The sequence below is a fragment of the Rana temporaria genome, chromosome 7 (genome assembly GCF_905171775.1).
Source record: "Rana temporaria chromosome 7, aRanTem1.1, whole genome shotgun sequence".
Taxonomy (NCBI): Eukaryota; Metazoa; Chordata; class Amphibia; order Anura; family Ranidae; genus Rana; species Rana temporaria.
In genome coordinates, this window is record NC_053495.1 from 149,758,140 (window position 1) to 149,776,062 (window position 17,923).

The 17,923-nt window shown below is 43.7% G+C and overlaps 1 protein-coding gene across 1 annotated transcript in view; it reads right to left on the reverse strand.

Annotated features, from left to right (window-relative positions):
• Positions 1–1,927: 1,927 nt before the first annotated feature.
• DNM3 (dynamin 3) overlaps positions 1,928–17,923 on the reverse strand; it is a 414,911-nt gene continuing 398,915 nt past the window's right edge. Inside the window, exon 22 of the mRNA XM_040360124.1 lies at positions 1,928–2,301. Coding sequence (XP_040216058.1) covers positions 2,229–2,301 — 73 coding nt within the window. The 3' untranslated portion in view covers positions 1,928–2,228. The remainder of the gene's footprint in view (positions 2,302–17,923) is intronic.

Genomic DNA, 17,923 nt, shown 5'->3' on the forward strand with positions numbered 1-17,923 from the left:
GTTTCATTTTTTATATATGAACGTTTATAACCAGTTAGTAGATTTGATGCTACTTTTTATCATCTTTATTTAAGTTTAAAAACACACTGTGAACTACAGTACATAAAATGGAAATCTGTACATAGACACTATAGGCATGCAATGCAGATAGAAAATAGATTTTTCAAATCCAGATGCATTAAAGCGGAATTTCAGGCAGAAAAAACCCCACCAATGAATAAAATGATGTACGTTTTAAAACAAAAAGGTAACTGAATTGTAAATGCCACTAGCACACATATCTGAATAAGGGCCGGTTCACACTGGTGCTTGGTGCAAAATCGCATGTGATTCGCACCGCACTGCAGTGCGAATCACATGCGATGTCCGTTCAATGCGATTTCAGCCATATAGATAGTATGGCTGAAATCGCATCGCATTTGGACTAAATTCGCACAGTACCATTTTTTTGGTCCGCACCAGAATCGGATCGCATGGGTGTTCACACCTAAGCGACCCGATTCATGTCCGAACTGACAGTTTGCAGTGTGATATGCGAGCTGAAATGGGTGTGTCATTAACAATGTATTGATACTCCCCCCAGCAGTTCCCAGTGTGAACTGCCATGCGATGCGGGAATCGCAGTGGATTCACAGGGTTCCCGCACGAGTGTGAACCCAGCCGACTTGATTTTAGCCTCTTGTAATCCCCTCTTCAGCAGTACTTGATGCCAATGCTGTGTGCTGCATTTGCATATTCTAATAAAGAGCATGCTTTTAGGGAAGAGAACAGAGAGATGGCGACCAAACACAAGCTGGGGGCAGGAAGATCTACTGTGTTTCTTACCTGCAGAAGAGAATCGTTAGGTCACCTGGCTGGCTGTGCCGTGTAAATGTGAGGACAGGACTGTGAAAAATACAAATCTATTTACAGCTTCCATATCTGTATTTCAATTGTACATTTGGGGCCGGATTCAGGTAGATCGGTGCATTTTTAGGCAGGCGTAGCGCATCTCATATGCGCTACGTCGACGTAAAGCAGAGAGCCAAGCACCGAATTCACAATGCAAATGCTCCCAACGTTGCGCCGGCGTAACGTAATTTCGTCGGCGTAAGCCCGCCTAATTCAAAGTAGCTGGAAGGTGGGCGTGATCCATTTAAATGAAGCGTGACCCCATGCAAATGATGGGCCGAACGAACAGCGCATGCGCCGTACCGTGGATGCATCCCAGTGCGCATGCTCAGAATCAGGTCTAAAATACTCCATAAGATATGTCGAATCACTGCCTACGACGTGACGTAACCTACGCCCAGCCCTATTCACATACTACTACGTAATACGACGGCTGTTCCCTGGTCCATACCTTAACATGACTTACCCCTGCTTTATGAGGCTTAACTTTACGCCGGACGTACGACTTACGTAAACCGCGTATATGAATGCGCCGGGCGCAAGTACGTCCGTGAATCGGCGTATCTCCCTCATTTGCATATTCGATTTGTAAATCAATGGAAGCGCCCCTTGCGGCCAGCGTAAATATGCGCCCACGATACGACGGCGTAGGAAACTTACGTCGGTCGGATGAAGCCTATTTTCAGGTGTATCTAGTTCTATGGGCACGGCAAATAGATACGACGGCGCACATTGACACTTACGCGGCGTATCTGTAGATACGTCGGTGTAAGTGCTACGTGAATCCGGCCCTTAGCCGTTTGCCTGGAGTTCGGAGATTTAGGACGCTCTCTACGTTGCAGATAGAGAAAGGAGCTGTGTTTTAGTGGGCATCCTGACTCTCCTGTAGTGCAAGGGAGGGGGCGAGCACGACACTCCACACCAGGGCGAAAGCCTTGCATTACTGTGTGGAGTTACAGACAGAAGAACAGGAAGTGAGGATTTCTCAGAAGAAATAAGGACATTTAAAAGCAAAATGGAAGGATGAGGTAAGTGAAGGAGGACTGCACTAAGGAAAGAGAAGCTATTTAGGAAAACAAATTGTACCTTTACAACCCCTTTAAGTGGTTTTACGATATCAGATAAATTAAAATCTGCAATACACATTACATGGTAACACAGAAGCTAGCGTTAGGAAATATCTTTGTTATATAGCGACAGCCCAGCAAAGACAAGTAACAAATGTTGTAGCAGTGTTTCAATTTTAACATGTCCATACAAACATCTATGATGATAATAAAATCAGAGTTTGAAGAATATAGGACATTCCTATGCAGAGCGGTGATGGCCAGTCTGTCTTATTCTATCATCATGGCTGAGTCTGCTGGGCGAATAATAGCCAGACGTGTGGGTGATGGAGGAGGTCTTCGACTGTAAAGAATATGAGATAAAACATATTGTTAGATCTTAAAACAATAAACAGTATAAAATAAAACAGTCTTTAGCGAAAAATAGCATCCATGCCCACATTTTAGAAGATAAGTGCAGTTTAACCAATTGTCCCACAATTCATGTACAGTATCTCCTTATCAAAAAGTTCAATTGAAATATAAACTTCTGAATTACATAATGGTTGTTTCCCTGGGGAGTGTTCAGTGGTGGCTGATGGTAATGTTTTTGGGGAGGCAGCAAACCGTACACCCGCCACAGCCCCCGGGTCGGCCGGTCGACTTACCTCAATCAGGGACGGCTTCCCCAGCTCTCCTTCAAGGGCATCACGAGCGGGCTTCTTCTTCCCCTGCTCGTTGGCTTCCGTCTCCTCCCTCCTCCTTGGGGGCCAATCAGAAGGCTTCTCCTTTCGGCCAATCAGGAAACGCACAAATATTAAATTTGCTATTCTAACACACATGGGTGGGCTCTGAACACAATGCTCTGCATCTGGAGCCCACCCTATTTTGAAGCCTATTAAAGCCTCTGGCTCTAATCAGGTGCTTAAAAAAAAAACATGCCGCTGTAGATCATGTGCCTGATGCCCTGAAAGGGGCCAGACACATGAATAGGGGGTGGCAGCGACGATGGAAAGGGGAGGAGGTGCCGGTGAGCCCTTAATGGATGGGCCGCCCCTGGTTCACAGTATGTTTCTACTCTGAAGGTTGCTTATTATATTCTATGGATGGCTATTGGGCCCACAGTTGTATAAGCTGCATGCCCATGTGTAGGCCATATCCTTTAAGCTACCCATAGACCTGTTTTTGCCAAGTTCCACACACATCTAAGAGCCAAGGAACTAATTAGGTAGGTTGTAAAAGGTAATCCAATCATCATTGTTCCTTCCAGTAATATGGTGTTAAAACCGATCTCCTCTTCTAGTATCATCTGCTTATTTTTAAAAATGTTTATGGGAACCACCTATTATATGGAGATGGCCATATTGTGCACACATTTCCAAACACCCTTGATGGTACATGGGCATCTTTTTATTTATTCTGTGTTTGACTGATGAGAGATTAACTCCCCCAAATGGCCCATACACTGTGGATTAAGCCTGGACACTGAGGATCTAATCAAGTAATAGGAAAAATCTGACTCTTTAGTTGTCTCCCATTTTGCATGTCTACTATTACATACAATGCATGCCAGAGGATTTTGCCCTATCGCATAAGGCCCTGTACACACGACCGAACATGTCTGCTGAAACTGGTCCGTGGACCAGTTTCAGCAGACATGTTCGGTTGTGTGTACGGCCGATCGGACAGGTTTCCAGCATACATTTGTCCGCCCGACAGTTTTCGAGCGGACAAATGTTTCTTAGCATGCTAAGAAACATGCCCGCTGGAATCCTGTCCGTCGGACATGTTCGGTCGTCTGTACAGACTTAGGCCGTGTACAGACGAGCAAACATGTATGATGAAACCGGTCCGCCGGACCGTTTTCACCGTACATGTCTGCCCGGGGATTTCTGTATGGTGGCTGTACTCACCATCATACAGAAATCCGCGCGTAAACAATACGCGGGGCGTGGCCGCGCCGTCGCCGCGACGATGACGCGGCGACGTGGGCGGCCCTGCCAGTTCAATGCTTCCACGCATGCGTCAAAGTCATTCGACGCATGCGAGGGATGGCGGGCGCTCGGACATGTACGGTAGGTCTGTACAGACGACCGAACATGTCCGAGCGGACAGGATTCCAGCGGGCTGTTTTAAAACAAGTTCAGAAATATTTGCCCGCTGGAAAAAGGCCCAGCGCGCAAATGTACGCTGGAATCCTGTCCGCTCGGGCCTACACACGACCGAACATATCTGCTGAAACTGGTCCGCGGACCAGTTTCAGCAGACATGTTCGGTCGTGTGTACGGGGCCTTACCGTACATGTCCGAGCGGCCGCCATTCCCTCGCATGCGTCAAATCACTTTGACGCATGCGTGAAAGCATTGAACTTCCAGGACCGCGCACGTCGCTGCGTCATCGTCGTGGCGACGGTGCGGCCTCGTCACAGCGTATCGTGTACACGTGGATTTCTGTATCATACAGAAATCTCTGGGCGGACATGACCACTGAAAACGGTCCGGCGGACCGTTTTCATCGGACATGTTTGCCCGTGTGTACGAGGCCTAAGGCTTAAACGGTGATATAAAACATCATCATCACCGGATAACGGATGTATTGACAGAGAGAAGGCGGATACTCAGGATCAGGTAAAGGTGGATCTCATGTGATAAAGGGTTTTTACTCCAGAACGTTGTGATTTCCACCTCTACCTGATCCTGAGTGTCCGTGTGCCAACTGAAGTTTTTTTTTTGGTATCTGTCCATGTGTATTGATGTTTTTTAAAGCAGAGTTCCACCCAAAAATGGAAATTCCACTTTTCGGAACCCTCCCCCCCCCCCTCCGGTGTCACATTTGGCACCTTTCAGGGGAGTCCAAGTGTAGCATATGTTAAACCACATAGGATTAAAAAAAAGGTGATGCACTCACATAGGAATGATTAAAAACAGCAATTCTTCAGATATTCTGTAGGATGTCCAGTAGGTGGCAGTCCCTCCAGTGGTCACGAAAGTAAAAGCAAAAAAAAAAGCAAAAGGGGACAGAGAGACTTCCACTTTCAGTGTGGCATTTATTAAAACTTTGTAGAAAAAAGAAAACCCACTTCTGTGTTACTTTACACATATGTGTGAACTCATACGCATGTGTGCGTATAAATAACGTTTTTCACATGTACATGTAGATAGATAGATGAGAGCCGTCTTAACTGGTCTGACACAATTCGGTCCGACTTTGAAAATGTTCTCTGCACTAATTTGGTCCGACTTTGATGCTACATCAGCCCAATGAATATTGCTGAAGTTGGATCAAAGTCGGATCATCGTCTTAACTAATCCGACTTTGGCATGCGACTTGTGCTCTGATGATCTTTAACAGGAACTCCATGCCAAATAAAAATAAAAAAAAGGCATGGGTTCCCCCTTCAAGAGTATACCAGGCCCTTTGGTCTCGTATGGATTTTAAGGAGTAACCCCACGCCGAAAAAAAATGCGTGGGGTCCCCCTCAAAATCCATACCAGAGCACACAGCCCGGCAGGTCAGGAAAGGGGGTGGGGGCAAGCGAGCGAACGTACGTGCACCCGGCGCATTTTTTTTACGTCGTTTACGTATGGCTTTTTCTGGCCTAGCCAATGTTAAGTATGGCCATCGTTCCCGCGTCGAAATTTGAAAATTTTACGTCGTTTGCGTAAGTCGTCGTGAATGGGGCTGGACGTAATTTACGTTCACGTCGAAACCAATACGTCCTTGCGGCGTACTTTGAAGCAATGCACACTGGGATATGTACACGGACGGCGCATGCTAATCACGCCGGGTCACCAAACATTAACATAAAACACGCCCCCCCATCCTCATTTGAATTAGGCGCGCTTACGCCGGCCCCATTTACGCTACGCAGCTGTAAGTTAGGAGGTAAGTACTTTGTGAATACATTACTTGCCTCTCTGACTTAAGGCGGCGTAGCATAAATACGATACGCTACGCAGCCTTAAAGATACGCCCCCCTACCTGAATCTAGCTATTTGAGTCCTTTTGTCCTTCTTAAACCCATTTATATAGTGGTAGGAACTATCACTATCTCACAATTTTTATACACATATTTTTTTTACCAGTTTTCAATAATCTTCTTATTGTTGGTATTTTTACCCTAATTTGTATTTATTGTTTTATAAAAAGGCATGATATCCCTTTGTTATTGGTCTTTTGGTTATATAACATCTTCTTGGTAGGCTTTAACAATAGTATCATAAATTTTCAAAGCTTTTTAACATTGTTCTTTATTCATGTATTTGTAGATGTTGTTAATATCCCCCTTAATCTCCTCTTCTCAAGAGAGAATATATTCAGTTCCCCTAATCTTTCCTCATAGCTGAGCTCCTCCATGCCGCTTATCAGTTTGGTTGCCCTTCTCTGCACTTTCTCCAGTTCCCCAATATCCTTTTTGATAACTGGTGAACCAAAACCGAACTGCATATTCCAGATGAGGTCTTACTAATGATTTGTACAGGGGCAAAAGTATACCTCTCCCTCTGACTGGAATCCATACCTCTCCTAATACAAGAAAGGACTTTGCTCGCTTTAGGAAAATTACTTAGATTCCCCCAGTTGTACTCCGCCCCCCCCCCCCCCAGTATTTATGATGCATATTCTTAACATTTATCATCATTAAACCTCATCTACCACATAGTTGCCCAATTAGACAGTGATTTTGTCTTGTAAATTGGAGTAATCCTGAAAGGACGTTATTCCACTGCATAGCTTAGTGTCATCTGCAAGGACTGCAATTGTACTTTTTATCTCAGACCCAATATCATTTATAAAGATATTAAAAAGTAAGGGTCTCAACACTGAACATTGTAGTACACCATTAATAACCTTAGACCATTCTGAGTACAATTTTTTTTAGCCAGTTTTCTATCTACTCGGTCGGTCCATGACAAAGGAGTAGACCTCCACCTCAGCATTCAATGGACAATGAGCCTCCTCTGCTGCCAATTCCTGCAATGTCTTCTCTCTACTTCGTACCTCATGGACATTCTTTCCATGAGGAAGTGGCAGCAGAGGAGGCTCATTGTCCATTGGATGCTGAGGTGGAGGTCTAGTCCTTGGTCTTATTGAGAGTGGTGAGACGTGTGGTTGGCTTTTTACACACAGAGTGATATTCCTCCTAGAACTGGCATCAGATTTCTCCCCAGGATAAAGGCCCTGGCTGGGTATTAGCCGCAAGCTTTCCAAGCTTGCCATCTGGTAAGCATGTTTTCTCTGGTGGAGGTGCACTTTTGGTGTGGTGGAATAACCTGTCACTATGAATAATCAATGAACATTTACCCATTTGGGCTAAACTGATTGTTTTAATTGATGATCCTGTGGACTTTCATTCACTTTCTATATACATGCACAGAATGTACCGTATATATTCGAGTATAAGCCAAGTTTTTCAGCACATTTTTTTGTGCTGAAAATGCCCCCCTCGGCTGATACTCGAGTCACTTTTTTGCGCCTGATCTCCCGGACTTTGGGGACCCGGTACCGACCGGCCATAGGTCCCCTGGACCCCATGTAGCCCCACTCTTCCTCTACAAGTGTGCAAAGTTTGTTGTCCGGGGGACCTACGGCCGGGGAGCACCGATTTTTCAAAGCCGGGCACCCCTTCCATAGACTCCCATGTTAAACGTCAGTCTAGTCATGGACACAGTGAGAAATGGGCATAGTGAGGCATGGACACAGTGAGAAATGGGCATAGTGAGGCATGGACACAGTGAGGCATGGACACATTGAGGCATGCACATGGACATAGTGAGGCAAAGTGAGGCAAAGTGAGGCATGCAGTTGGACACCCTAGTCTTATACTAGAGTAAATACATTTTCCCATTTTTTTGTGGTAATATTCGGGTCGGCTTATACTCAAGTATATACGGTATATGGTCAGCGCAGCTCTCTATTTTTATTTACTGATTTCTGTGTGTATCCCACAGTAGAGCTGCAGCTTTATTTAACTTGTTCTTTTTTATTATTTATGTTATAGCGCAGTCATTTAAAAAAAAAATTCTAATTCATGAATACAGAACTGCATCAGTATCATGCAGAGGTACACAAATGTCCGTTTATACTCCTTTACATCATGTTTGGGATTAAAATAAAAGCCAACCTAAACCGTTCAAGAACCAAAAATCGGTTACTGAAATTACTACATAAATCAGCAGAGGGAGCCCAGACCTCAGAACTGATCAGAGCAGCGGCTATCAGGTCATTTCAAACTACACACTTAAGTGAAAGCATCTCCCCATTACTGCTGCCATAGCTCTGAGTAAATATATGACTCAGCCGATTATATGTTTAGTCTGAAGCCAAGAGACAGTCTCTAGAGGACAGGGGATGGAGAGGAGGGTGAAAGGGGGGAGAACACTAAAAAATGGTGTTGCCCCTAATTTTCTTCACAGAAGCAATCCCACATCTGATACATTTTTTCAAAGCTAACAAAATGTTGAAATAAATACAGTCCTTTATGTTTAATACGTGTTCAGTATTATCTGGACTAACGGTAGTATGATCACGATAACGGCCTTTTAAGAAATATATGTTGTTTTTCAAAAAACGTCATTTATACATTGGAAGAGGAATGCCGCACATGTATTTGTTCCAATGTAAACCATCGGGCTGGTTCAGAATTTTATATTCTTTACATTACCTTAGCCCAAGAACATGGGGGTCACATAAATCTGTGTTTTTCCAGGTGTGCGTAGAGTGCAAAGCAGGTTCCAAAATATGTGAGGGAATTCCATGGGGTATGAGGTAAACTTCCAATATTTTTCCTACAGCTCTTGGCTACCTCCCTTTCTGAGCGTATATACACCAGAACAATGACCGGCTATCTGGATATTATAATAAGGCAATGAAGAGATCACTTATGATGTGTGAAGCACCATGACTACTATTGTTTCAGTTTACTGAGTTAAAAATCAGGAAAGATGAATTCTGATTGGTTGCCTTTCAGTATAACCAGGCTAATTTAAGAGGGCAAAAAGCAACATGCAAAGTGCAGTAGCCATTGGTAACTACCAGTAATTGTTAAAACTAATTAAGCCTAGGTTCACATTGCTGCAGGTTAGAAATTAGCTGTGGGTTAAATTTCAACCTGGCAATGCAGTCCGACTTCGGGGGTGATTTGACAGACAGTCAAGAAGGAGATGAAATCATCCATCGCTGGACCCCGGAGAGGAAAGCATCCATCGCAGGATACCGACAGCGTTAGAGTGGAGACCGAGAGTGGATTACCACCGCTGGAATCTTTTTTTTTTTTTAATAAAGGACTTATCCCAACGATGTCTGTGTGTTTTTTTTACAATTTTTTACACTTTCTTTGTGAAATGGTAGAGTTACAATGTACCCCATTACCAATTCACATAGGGGGGGGGGCAGGATCTGGGGGTCCCCTTTGTTAAAGGGGTCTTCCAGATTCCGATAAGCCCCTTGCCCGCAGACCCCCACAATCACCGGGCAAGGGTTGTGAGGTTGAGGCCCTTGTCCCCATCAACATGGGGACATGGTACTTTGAGGGGTCACAGACCCCCAAAGCATCCTCCCCATGTTGAGGGCATGTGGCCTGGTACAGTTCGGGGGGGCGCTCTCTTGTCCCCCCTCTTTTCCTGCGGCCTGAAAGGTTGCATGCTCGGATAAAGGGTCTGGTATGGATTTTTGGGGGGAACTTCACGCCATTTTTTTTATTTGGTGCGGAGTTCCCCTTAAAATCCATACCAGACCTGAAGGGTCTGGTATTGGTATTTGGGGGGAACCCCACGTCATTTTTTTTTAAATTTTATGCAAGGTTCCCCTTCATATCCATACCAGACCTGAAAGGGCCTGGTAATTGAATTTGGGGGGACCCCCACGCATTTTTTTTTATCAATGACTATCAATGACTTTTCTCTGTATTGGCGGGAGCCGACAATTCACTATAGCACTTTTAAATTACTTTTTTTCCTTCAGAAATTACACTTTGTGCAGGGACAGTTCTAAGCACGGGAAACAATCGCTACTTTACAGGCATACTATGCACACCCCCCCAGGTACAAAATGTTAAGAAATATTTCACTTTTATTGTTTCACTTTAAGCATTATTAAAATCACTGCTCCCGAAAAAACGTTTGCATTGATACATGTCCCCTGGGGAAGGACCCGGGTACCCAAACACTTTTTATGACAATAACTTGCATATAAGCCTTTAAAATTAGCACTTTAGATTTTTCATGTTCGAGTCCCATAGACTTTAACGGTGTTCGGATGTTCGAACAAATGGATTGCCTGTTCGCATGTTCTGATACGAACCGAACTGGGGGGTGTTCGGCACACCCCTATCCCTGACGTGTTTCAAACTCTATAAGTGTAAAAGATCTTCTTCAGGGGATATTAAGTGAACATCTATGATACATTAAAAAATATTAGCATTACATTTTATTATTACATTTCAACAAATCCTGTCTATACAGAGATCCAAACTTTTCAAAGCATTTCCTACCTTATATAGAACACCAGATATAACCAGAGTCAACATAAAAGCATCATTACTGGATTACTTATAATAGGCTTACCTGTAGCATAAAGTGGTTGTGAAGGGTCTACAACCACTTTAATACCATAAATAATAACATGTTATTAGATTTTAACTCCAAGAGTATAATATATAATAAGAGTATAATAAGAGTTTGGTAATTCTAAAAAAATCCCCCTCATCCCCCCTCCTACCACAAATCTTCTTCTTCCCATCCCCCCCTCCTGGCAAAAATGTCCATAAATCAGCACTCTTCGGACCCCTCCCCCCCAGATTTCCCCTCCTAGAAATCCCTTCTCCCAAAATCTCCTTGCCCCTCCTGTCCACTCCTTATCCCAGCCCTGCCTAGAGGTTTTGCTAACCCCTCACAGCTATTCACTCTATCCAAAAGTAACAAAACATTTTTTTGGCTTCAGATACATCCTAAAGCTGGCATTGCATGAAAATCAATGACGAGCTTTATTTCCAACGCCACACCCCCAAATTTAAATTGCTTAAAAAAAACACATTCAAATACAGTGGAACCTCGGTTTAAGAGTAACTTAAGAGAGCGTTTTGATTTGCAAGCAACTTTTTTTTTATTCTGACTCGGTTTGTGAGTGTTGACTCGCAAGACAAGCAGAATTCAAGCTAAATAGGCCTGAAGTACCTCATTTGGCCTGAGGTATGGGGGCGCAGAAGCCGAGCAGAGCTGAAAATAGGCCTGCAGTACCTAATTTGGCCTGAGGGACGGGGGTGCAGGAGCCGAGAAAATCCGAACATTGGCCTGCTGGACCTCATTTGGCCTGAGGTACGGGGGCGCAGGAAACGAGCCAAAGTGTCTTCTGGCCTTTTCGGCGCTCTCTGGCGCCCCAACCTCTGGTCACATTCGGTATTGCATCCCATTGAAGTCAATGCGGAACAAATTATTTTTGTTTCCATTGACTTCAATGGGAAAACTCGCTTTGATATGCGAGTACTTTGGATTACGAGCATACTCCTGGAACGGACTATGCTCGTAATCCGAGGTTCAACTGTACAAAGTACATGCAAAAAGAAAAAAAAAAGGTCCAGCTTATTTCAGCCCCCCAAGAAGCCAGCCCAAAGTTAGTATTTGGTAAAAAATATATATATATTTGTAATGTCTTTTTTTTACCCATTTGTATTTTTGAATGGGGGGCTTTCCCTGTTCATGGAAGGTCCTCTTCAAGCATCAAAGTTTTTGTTAGAAGAGAATCCTCATATCTACATTAAAAGTGATCACACTGCACACTATATATTTTTTAAATCTAAAAGTAAGCAGGGTCCGCCTAGAAATAATATATAATGGCCCGGATTCACGTACGAGTTACGCCGGCGTATCTCCAGATACGCCGTTGTAACTCTGAGTCCGAGCCGTCATATCTATGCGCCTGATTCTTAGAATCAGTTACGCATAGATTTGTGTTAGATCCGACCGGCGTAAGTCTCTTACGCTGTCGTATCTTAACTGCATATTTACGCTGGCCGCTAGGGGCATGTACGCTGATTTACGCCTAGAAATATGTAAATCAGCTAGATATGCAAATTCACGAACGTACGCCCGGCCAACGCAGTACAGATACGCCGTTTACGTTAGGCTTTTCCCGGCGTAAAGTTCCCCCTGCTATATGAGGTGTACATGCGGCGTACCAATGTTAAGTATGGACGTCGTTCCCGCGTCAAATTTTTTTAATTTTACGTCGTTTGCGTAAGTCGTTGGCGAATAGGGCTGGGCGTCATTTATGTTCACGTCGAAAGCATTGGCTTCTTGCGGGTTAATTTGGAGCATGCGCACTGGGATATTTTCACGGACGGCGCATGCGCCGTTCGTAAAAAGCGTCATTTACATGGGGTCACATGAAATTTATATAACACACGCCCACATCTACCACATTTGAATTAGGCGGGCTTAGGCCGGCCTATTTACGCTACGCCGCCGCAACTTTGGTTTGAGAATACGGCACTTGCCTGTCAAAGTTGCGGAGGCGCAACGTAAATAGGATACGTTACGCCCGCACAAAGATACACAATTCTACGTGAATCTGGCCCAATGTCTTTAGTTTAAAAAAATAAATAAATAAAGTTTGAATTCTAAAGCAGATGTTTTCTTTGCAATCTGTGGCTCATACTTATGGGAGGCCGAAATGTACGCTGACATTCTGATTCATAAGCCTGTGACACAGACTGCCTAACCACGAAAATGTGCTGGGTTTATTAATGGGAACAAAACATTTTCTTCAGCTTTGAATCAGTGCACAGCCCTGAATTAAAAAAAAAGCAGTGTTTAAATATTCTGGAAACAACCAAATCTCCACCAGTTTTTCATCGAAAAATAAATAAATAATAATAATAAAAAAAAAACCTTGCTTGCTAAAAAAATATTACTGTGGTTCTCCCAAAATAATGACCAACCCATATATTCTCCATTCATACATAAAAGGTGTTTTAATACATTATTAATAAATACCTTGATCACAAATGTTTATTTCTGTATGTTTAGTGTTAATTATCCACTAAATTGTCCACCATTTCATTTGTGTGCCCAAGTGCATAAGATTGCTGAGTGCCTGTTTAATGAAGAACTCCATTAATCAACATTTCCATCTAAGCTGTAATCTGACATAACCCTGGGCTAATTTTTGTAAAATGGCAAACATTGCTGCTGATAATAAACTCTTGTCTGTAGGGTCTCTTTGCCTTCAGCAGTCAGACATAACCAGTACAATTGCATGTTGTGTATAGACTCTTCTCAGCATGTCATACCGTAGCTCGCTGTGATATAGGCTACATAGTTACATAGTTGGTAAGGTTGAATAAAGACACCTGTCCATCCAGTTCAGCCCGTGTGTGTGTGGGTGTGTTCATCATATCCCATATCCCTGTATACTGTGTTCGCTAAAGCCACGTACACACAATCTGAATTTCCGATGGATTAAAATGCAATGGAATTTTCTGTCCGAATTCCGATGAAGCTGACTTACATCAGTAATGCATACACACCGTCAGACTAAATTCTGACCGTCCAAAACGCAGTGACGTAAAACACTATGTCGAGCCGAGAAAAATTAATTTCAATGCTTCTGAGCATGCATCGACTTGCATCGACAAAGAGCATGCGTGGGTTTTTTCTCCGTTGGAGTTGCACACAGACGATATGAATTTCCTATAGTTTTTTTTTTCCATCAGAAAAAATAATAAAACATGTTCTATTTCTAAACACCAACGGAAAAATGTCCGATGGGGCCCACACACGATCGGAATATCTGATGAAAAAAGTCCATCTGACTTTTTTCATCAGAAATTCCGATCGTGTGTACGTGGCCCTAAGATGCCCTAAGAGGCTAGGAGAGAAACATGCTGCTCCTTACTCCCAAGGATCCTAAAGCAGGGAAGGTGTATTTGTAAATCTGATGGCTTAAAGTAGAACACCAGGTAAAAATAACAAGACAAAAATGAGTAGCCAATTAAAAATAAAACGACAAAATCAGCTTTTGCTGCAAAATAAATTTTCAATCCAAAGATCTCCCCTTCCTTTTTTGCCAATAGATATCCTAATTCTGATGGTCAGCATCATTTAACCAAACTTCCTTTAACCCAACGTCATCCTGAACCTGCCCCCCTCAGCTTGGGACTGGACAGTGAAAAAAGAAGCAGCATAGTGATGAGCTTATTTTTGTCAATGCTGATTGTTCTTGGCCAAACAACATCTACTTTGACACATTCATTGGTGATCAGATTAAGGCTCTGCTACCTGCTTAGATTTAAAAGGTATTTTCTCAACACTCATCAGATCTAAGCAAAGTGGATTGGATGAGTTGCAAAGCATCTACAACATTACAGAATAAGGGCCGGTTCACACCTCAATCACATAGGAATGTGGTCAATGCAAGTCAAATGAATAGGCTGCAAATCACACCAGAATGCAGAAAACGCAGTGCATGTAAAAAGATTCCGCATCAAATCGCATGGTATTGCGGTACCATGCAATCTGATGTACGAAAACGCAGTGTGTATTTTTTAATGTAATCTTTATCATACAAAAATAGAGCGACACATGCAAACGTGAACATGGTAATACATAGAGAAAAAAGGAACATTAGAGGGTATCAAGGGAATATCAATGTTTAACCGCTTCCCGCCCGGCCTATGGCCGATTTACGTCCGGGAAGTGGTTACACAATCCAGGATTTCATGCCGCGCGCGCCGATCGGTGATGCGGGGTGTCAGTCTGACACCCTGCATCTCCGATCTCGGTAAAACGCTTCCGGCGGAGACTCTTTACCACGTAATCAGCCGTGTCGAATCACAACTGATCACGATGTAAACAGGAAGAGCCGTTGATGGCTCTTCCTCACTCGCGTCTGACAGACGCGAGTAAAGGAGAGCCGATCGGCGGCTCTCCTGACAGGGGGGGTTCGCGCTGATTGTTTATCAGCGCAGCCCCCCTCGGATCGCCACATGGACCACCAGGGAAGCCCACCCTGGACCACCAGGGTGGGGCAAAAAGCAAAAAAAGCATGAAAAAAAAAAAGTCTTAAAAAAAAAAAAAAAAGCTTTTTTAAAAAAAAAAAGATGCCAATCAGTGCCCACAAATGGGCACTGACTGGCCACATGGGTAGATCAGTGCTGCCCCACAATGTCCATCAGTGCCACCCCAAGTGTCCATGAGTGCCACCCCACAGTGTCCATCAGTGCCACCCCACAGTGCCCATCCATGCCCAGTGCCCACCTATCAGTGCCCATCTGTGCCACCCATAAGTATCCATCAGTGCCACACATAAGTGCCGCCCATGAGTGCCCATCTGGGCCGCCTATGAGTGCCCAGTGCCGCCCATGAGTGCCCATCAGTGCCGCCCATGAGTGCCCATCAGTGCCGCCTATGTGTGCCCATCAGTGCCGCCTATGTGTGCCCATCAGTGCCGCATACCAGCGCCGCCAATCAGTGCCACCTCATCTGTGCCCGTCAGTACTACCTCATCAATGTCCATCAGTGCCATCTCATCGGTGCCCATCAGTGCCGCCATATCAGTGCCCGTAATTGAAAGAGAAAACTTACTTATTTACAAAAAATTAACAGAAAAAAATAAAAACGTATTTTTTTTTCAAAATTTTCTGTCTTTTTTTAGTTGTTGTGCAAAAAAAAAATCGCAGAGGTGATCAAATACCACCAAAAGAAAGCTCTATTTGTGGGGAAAAAAGGACGCCAATTTTGTTTGGGTACAGTGTAGCATGACCGCGCAATTGCCATTCAAAGTGCGACAGTGCTGAAAGCTGAAAATTGGCTTGGGCGGGAAGGTGCGTAAGTGCCTGGTATGGAAGTGGTTAATGTAATAAGGCTTTACCATTTGCTATGAAAAGAAAAACAACGTTAAAGTGCAAATATGAGTTTGCCAGGTACCATAGCTTCTGCATCCAACATGGGTACATCGGGGGGCAGAAAAGTTATAACTGAGGATTAAAGCTGTCCTGTTTGCAGAAAGAGAGCCAACCCAAACCGGGTGGGCCATCCTCCCACGAGGAGCATCTCAGCGAAAGCAAAACATGGGGACCTGGACTATCTGCTTCAAGATTGAATAAGATATTATATAAACATAAAAAAAAGGGCAAAACAACGTAGTACATAAGCAGAAGGGGCTTATTCAAAGTGTGGCAGGACTGCAAGCACCCACACCAAACCAGGAGGAAGAAAATAAAAAAGCAGTAATAAACATAAGCCGCCAAGGAAAGTACAAAAACAAGACTCAGGTAATGGCTGCATTGTTCAAGTAGGTACCTTCAACGAGGGCACTACTAACTCCAACAAAGCAACTTCTAAGCTAGATGGGACCTGAGCAGGGTTAGAGATGTGATCTTACCACGTTGCCCAAATACTAGAGAAGCACTCTCGTCTGCCCTTACATATCGCCAGCCACTCCTCCTTTTCCGGGATTTCCTTCACTTTCCTGATCCCTTCCTCCCTATTGGGAACCTGAGCCCCTTTCCAGTAAATTAGTAATCAGTTTCTTAGCCGCATTTAAAAGGTGCAGTAACGCACTGTGTTTTTGGGGTGCCATTAAAATACATTGGTACCCACAGCAGATCCTAAAGGCAATGCTTTTTGAGGTTGGTGCTGGAAATGCAAACAGAACACGACTTTCCTGCACTATGTTCTGGTGTGACCTGCCCCATAGTCCAGTTATATGTGACTAATTAGTACTAGCTACCTACAGGCAGACCCCACTTTTAAGTACACAATGGGGTTTATTTACTAAAGCTGGAAAGCACAAAATCAGGCTCACTTCTGCATAGAAATTATTGAGCTTCCAGGTTTTATTACCAGGCTTAATTAAACTAGCTGGAGTTAGAAGCTCATTCCTTTATATGCAGAAGTGAGCCTGATTTTTGCGCTTTCCAGCTTTAGTAAATAAACCCCATTGTGTACTTAAAAGTATGCCTGGTATTTCTTTGTTACTATGTTTTCTCTTCCCAACAGCATGCTTCTTGTGAGCACATGAACTGATTGGCTTCTGCTTCTTCCTCTCAGTACAGGGACTACAAGAGATTGATACCAGGTCAAATTCAGGTACGTACACTGCTTGCATTTAACCCCTTTCTGCCTGGCGTATACTAATATGACGTCCGCAGGAACCTTTTGTCCCTCCGGGCGGACGTTATATGACGTCCGGGCATTCCCGGCTGTCTAGGGGGCGCGTGCACCCGCCGCATTGCTCGTGACACGGTGTGTGTGTCCGGTAGCCGCGATGAATGCCAGGCACCCGCGATTGCCCGCAATCACAGCAGGACCATGGATCTGTGATTTAAACACACAGATCTGTGGTCCTGTCAGAGGTGAGGAGACCGATGTGTGTACAGAGAAACACAGATCGGTCACCTCCCCTTGTGAGTCCCCCTACAGTTAGAATCACTGCCAGCAAACATATTTAACCCTTTCAGCGCCCCCTAGTGTTAACCCCTTCCCTGCCAGTCACATTTACACCGTTATCAGTGCACTTTTATAGCACTAATCGCTGTATAAATGTGAATGGTCCTAAAAATGTGTCAAAAGTGTCCAATATGTCCGCCGCAATGTCACGGTCACATTAAAAAAAATGCAGATCGCCGCCATTACTAGTAAAAAAAAAAAAACAACATAATTCTATTCCCTATTTTGTAGATGCTAGAACTTTTGTGCAAACCGATCAAACCCGCTTATTGCAATATTTTTTTACCAAAAATATGTAGAAGAATACGTATCGGCCTAAACTGAGGAAAACAATTGTTTTAATTTTTTTTTTATATTTATTAATTCAAAAAGTAAAATATATTGTGTTTTTTTCAAAATTTTTGCTCTTCTTTTGTTTATAGCGCAAAAAATAAAAACTGCAGAGGTGATCAAATACCACCAAATGAAAGCTCTATTTGTGAGGAAAAAAGGATGCCAATTTTGTTTGGGAGCACCATTGCACGACCGCGCAATTGTCATTCA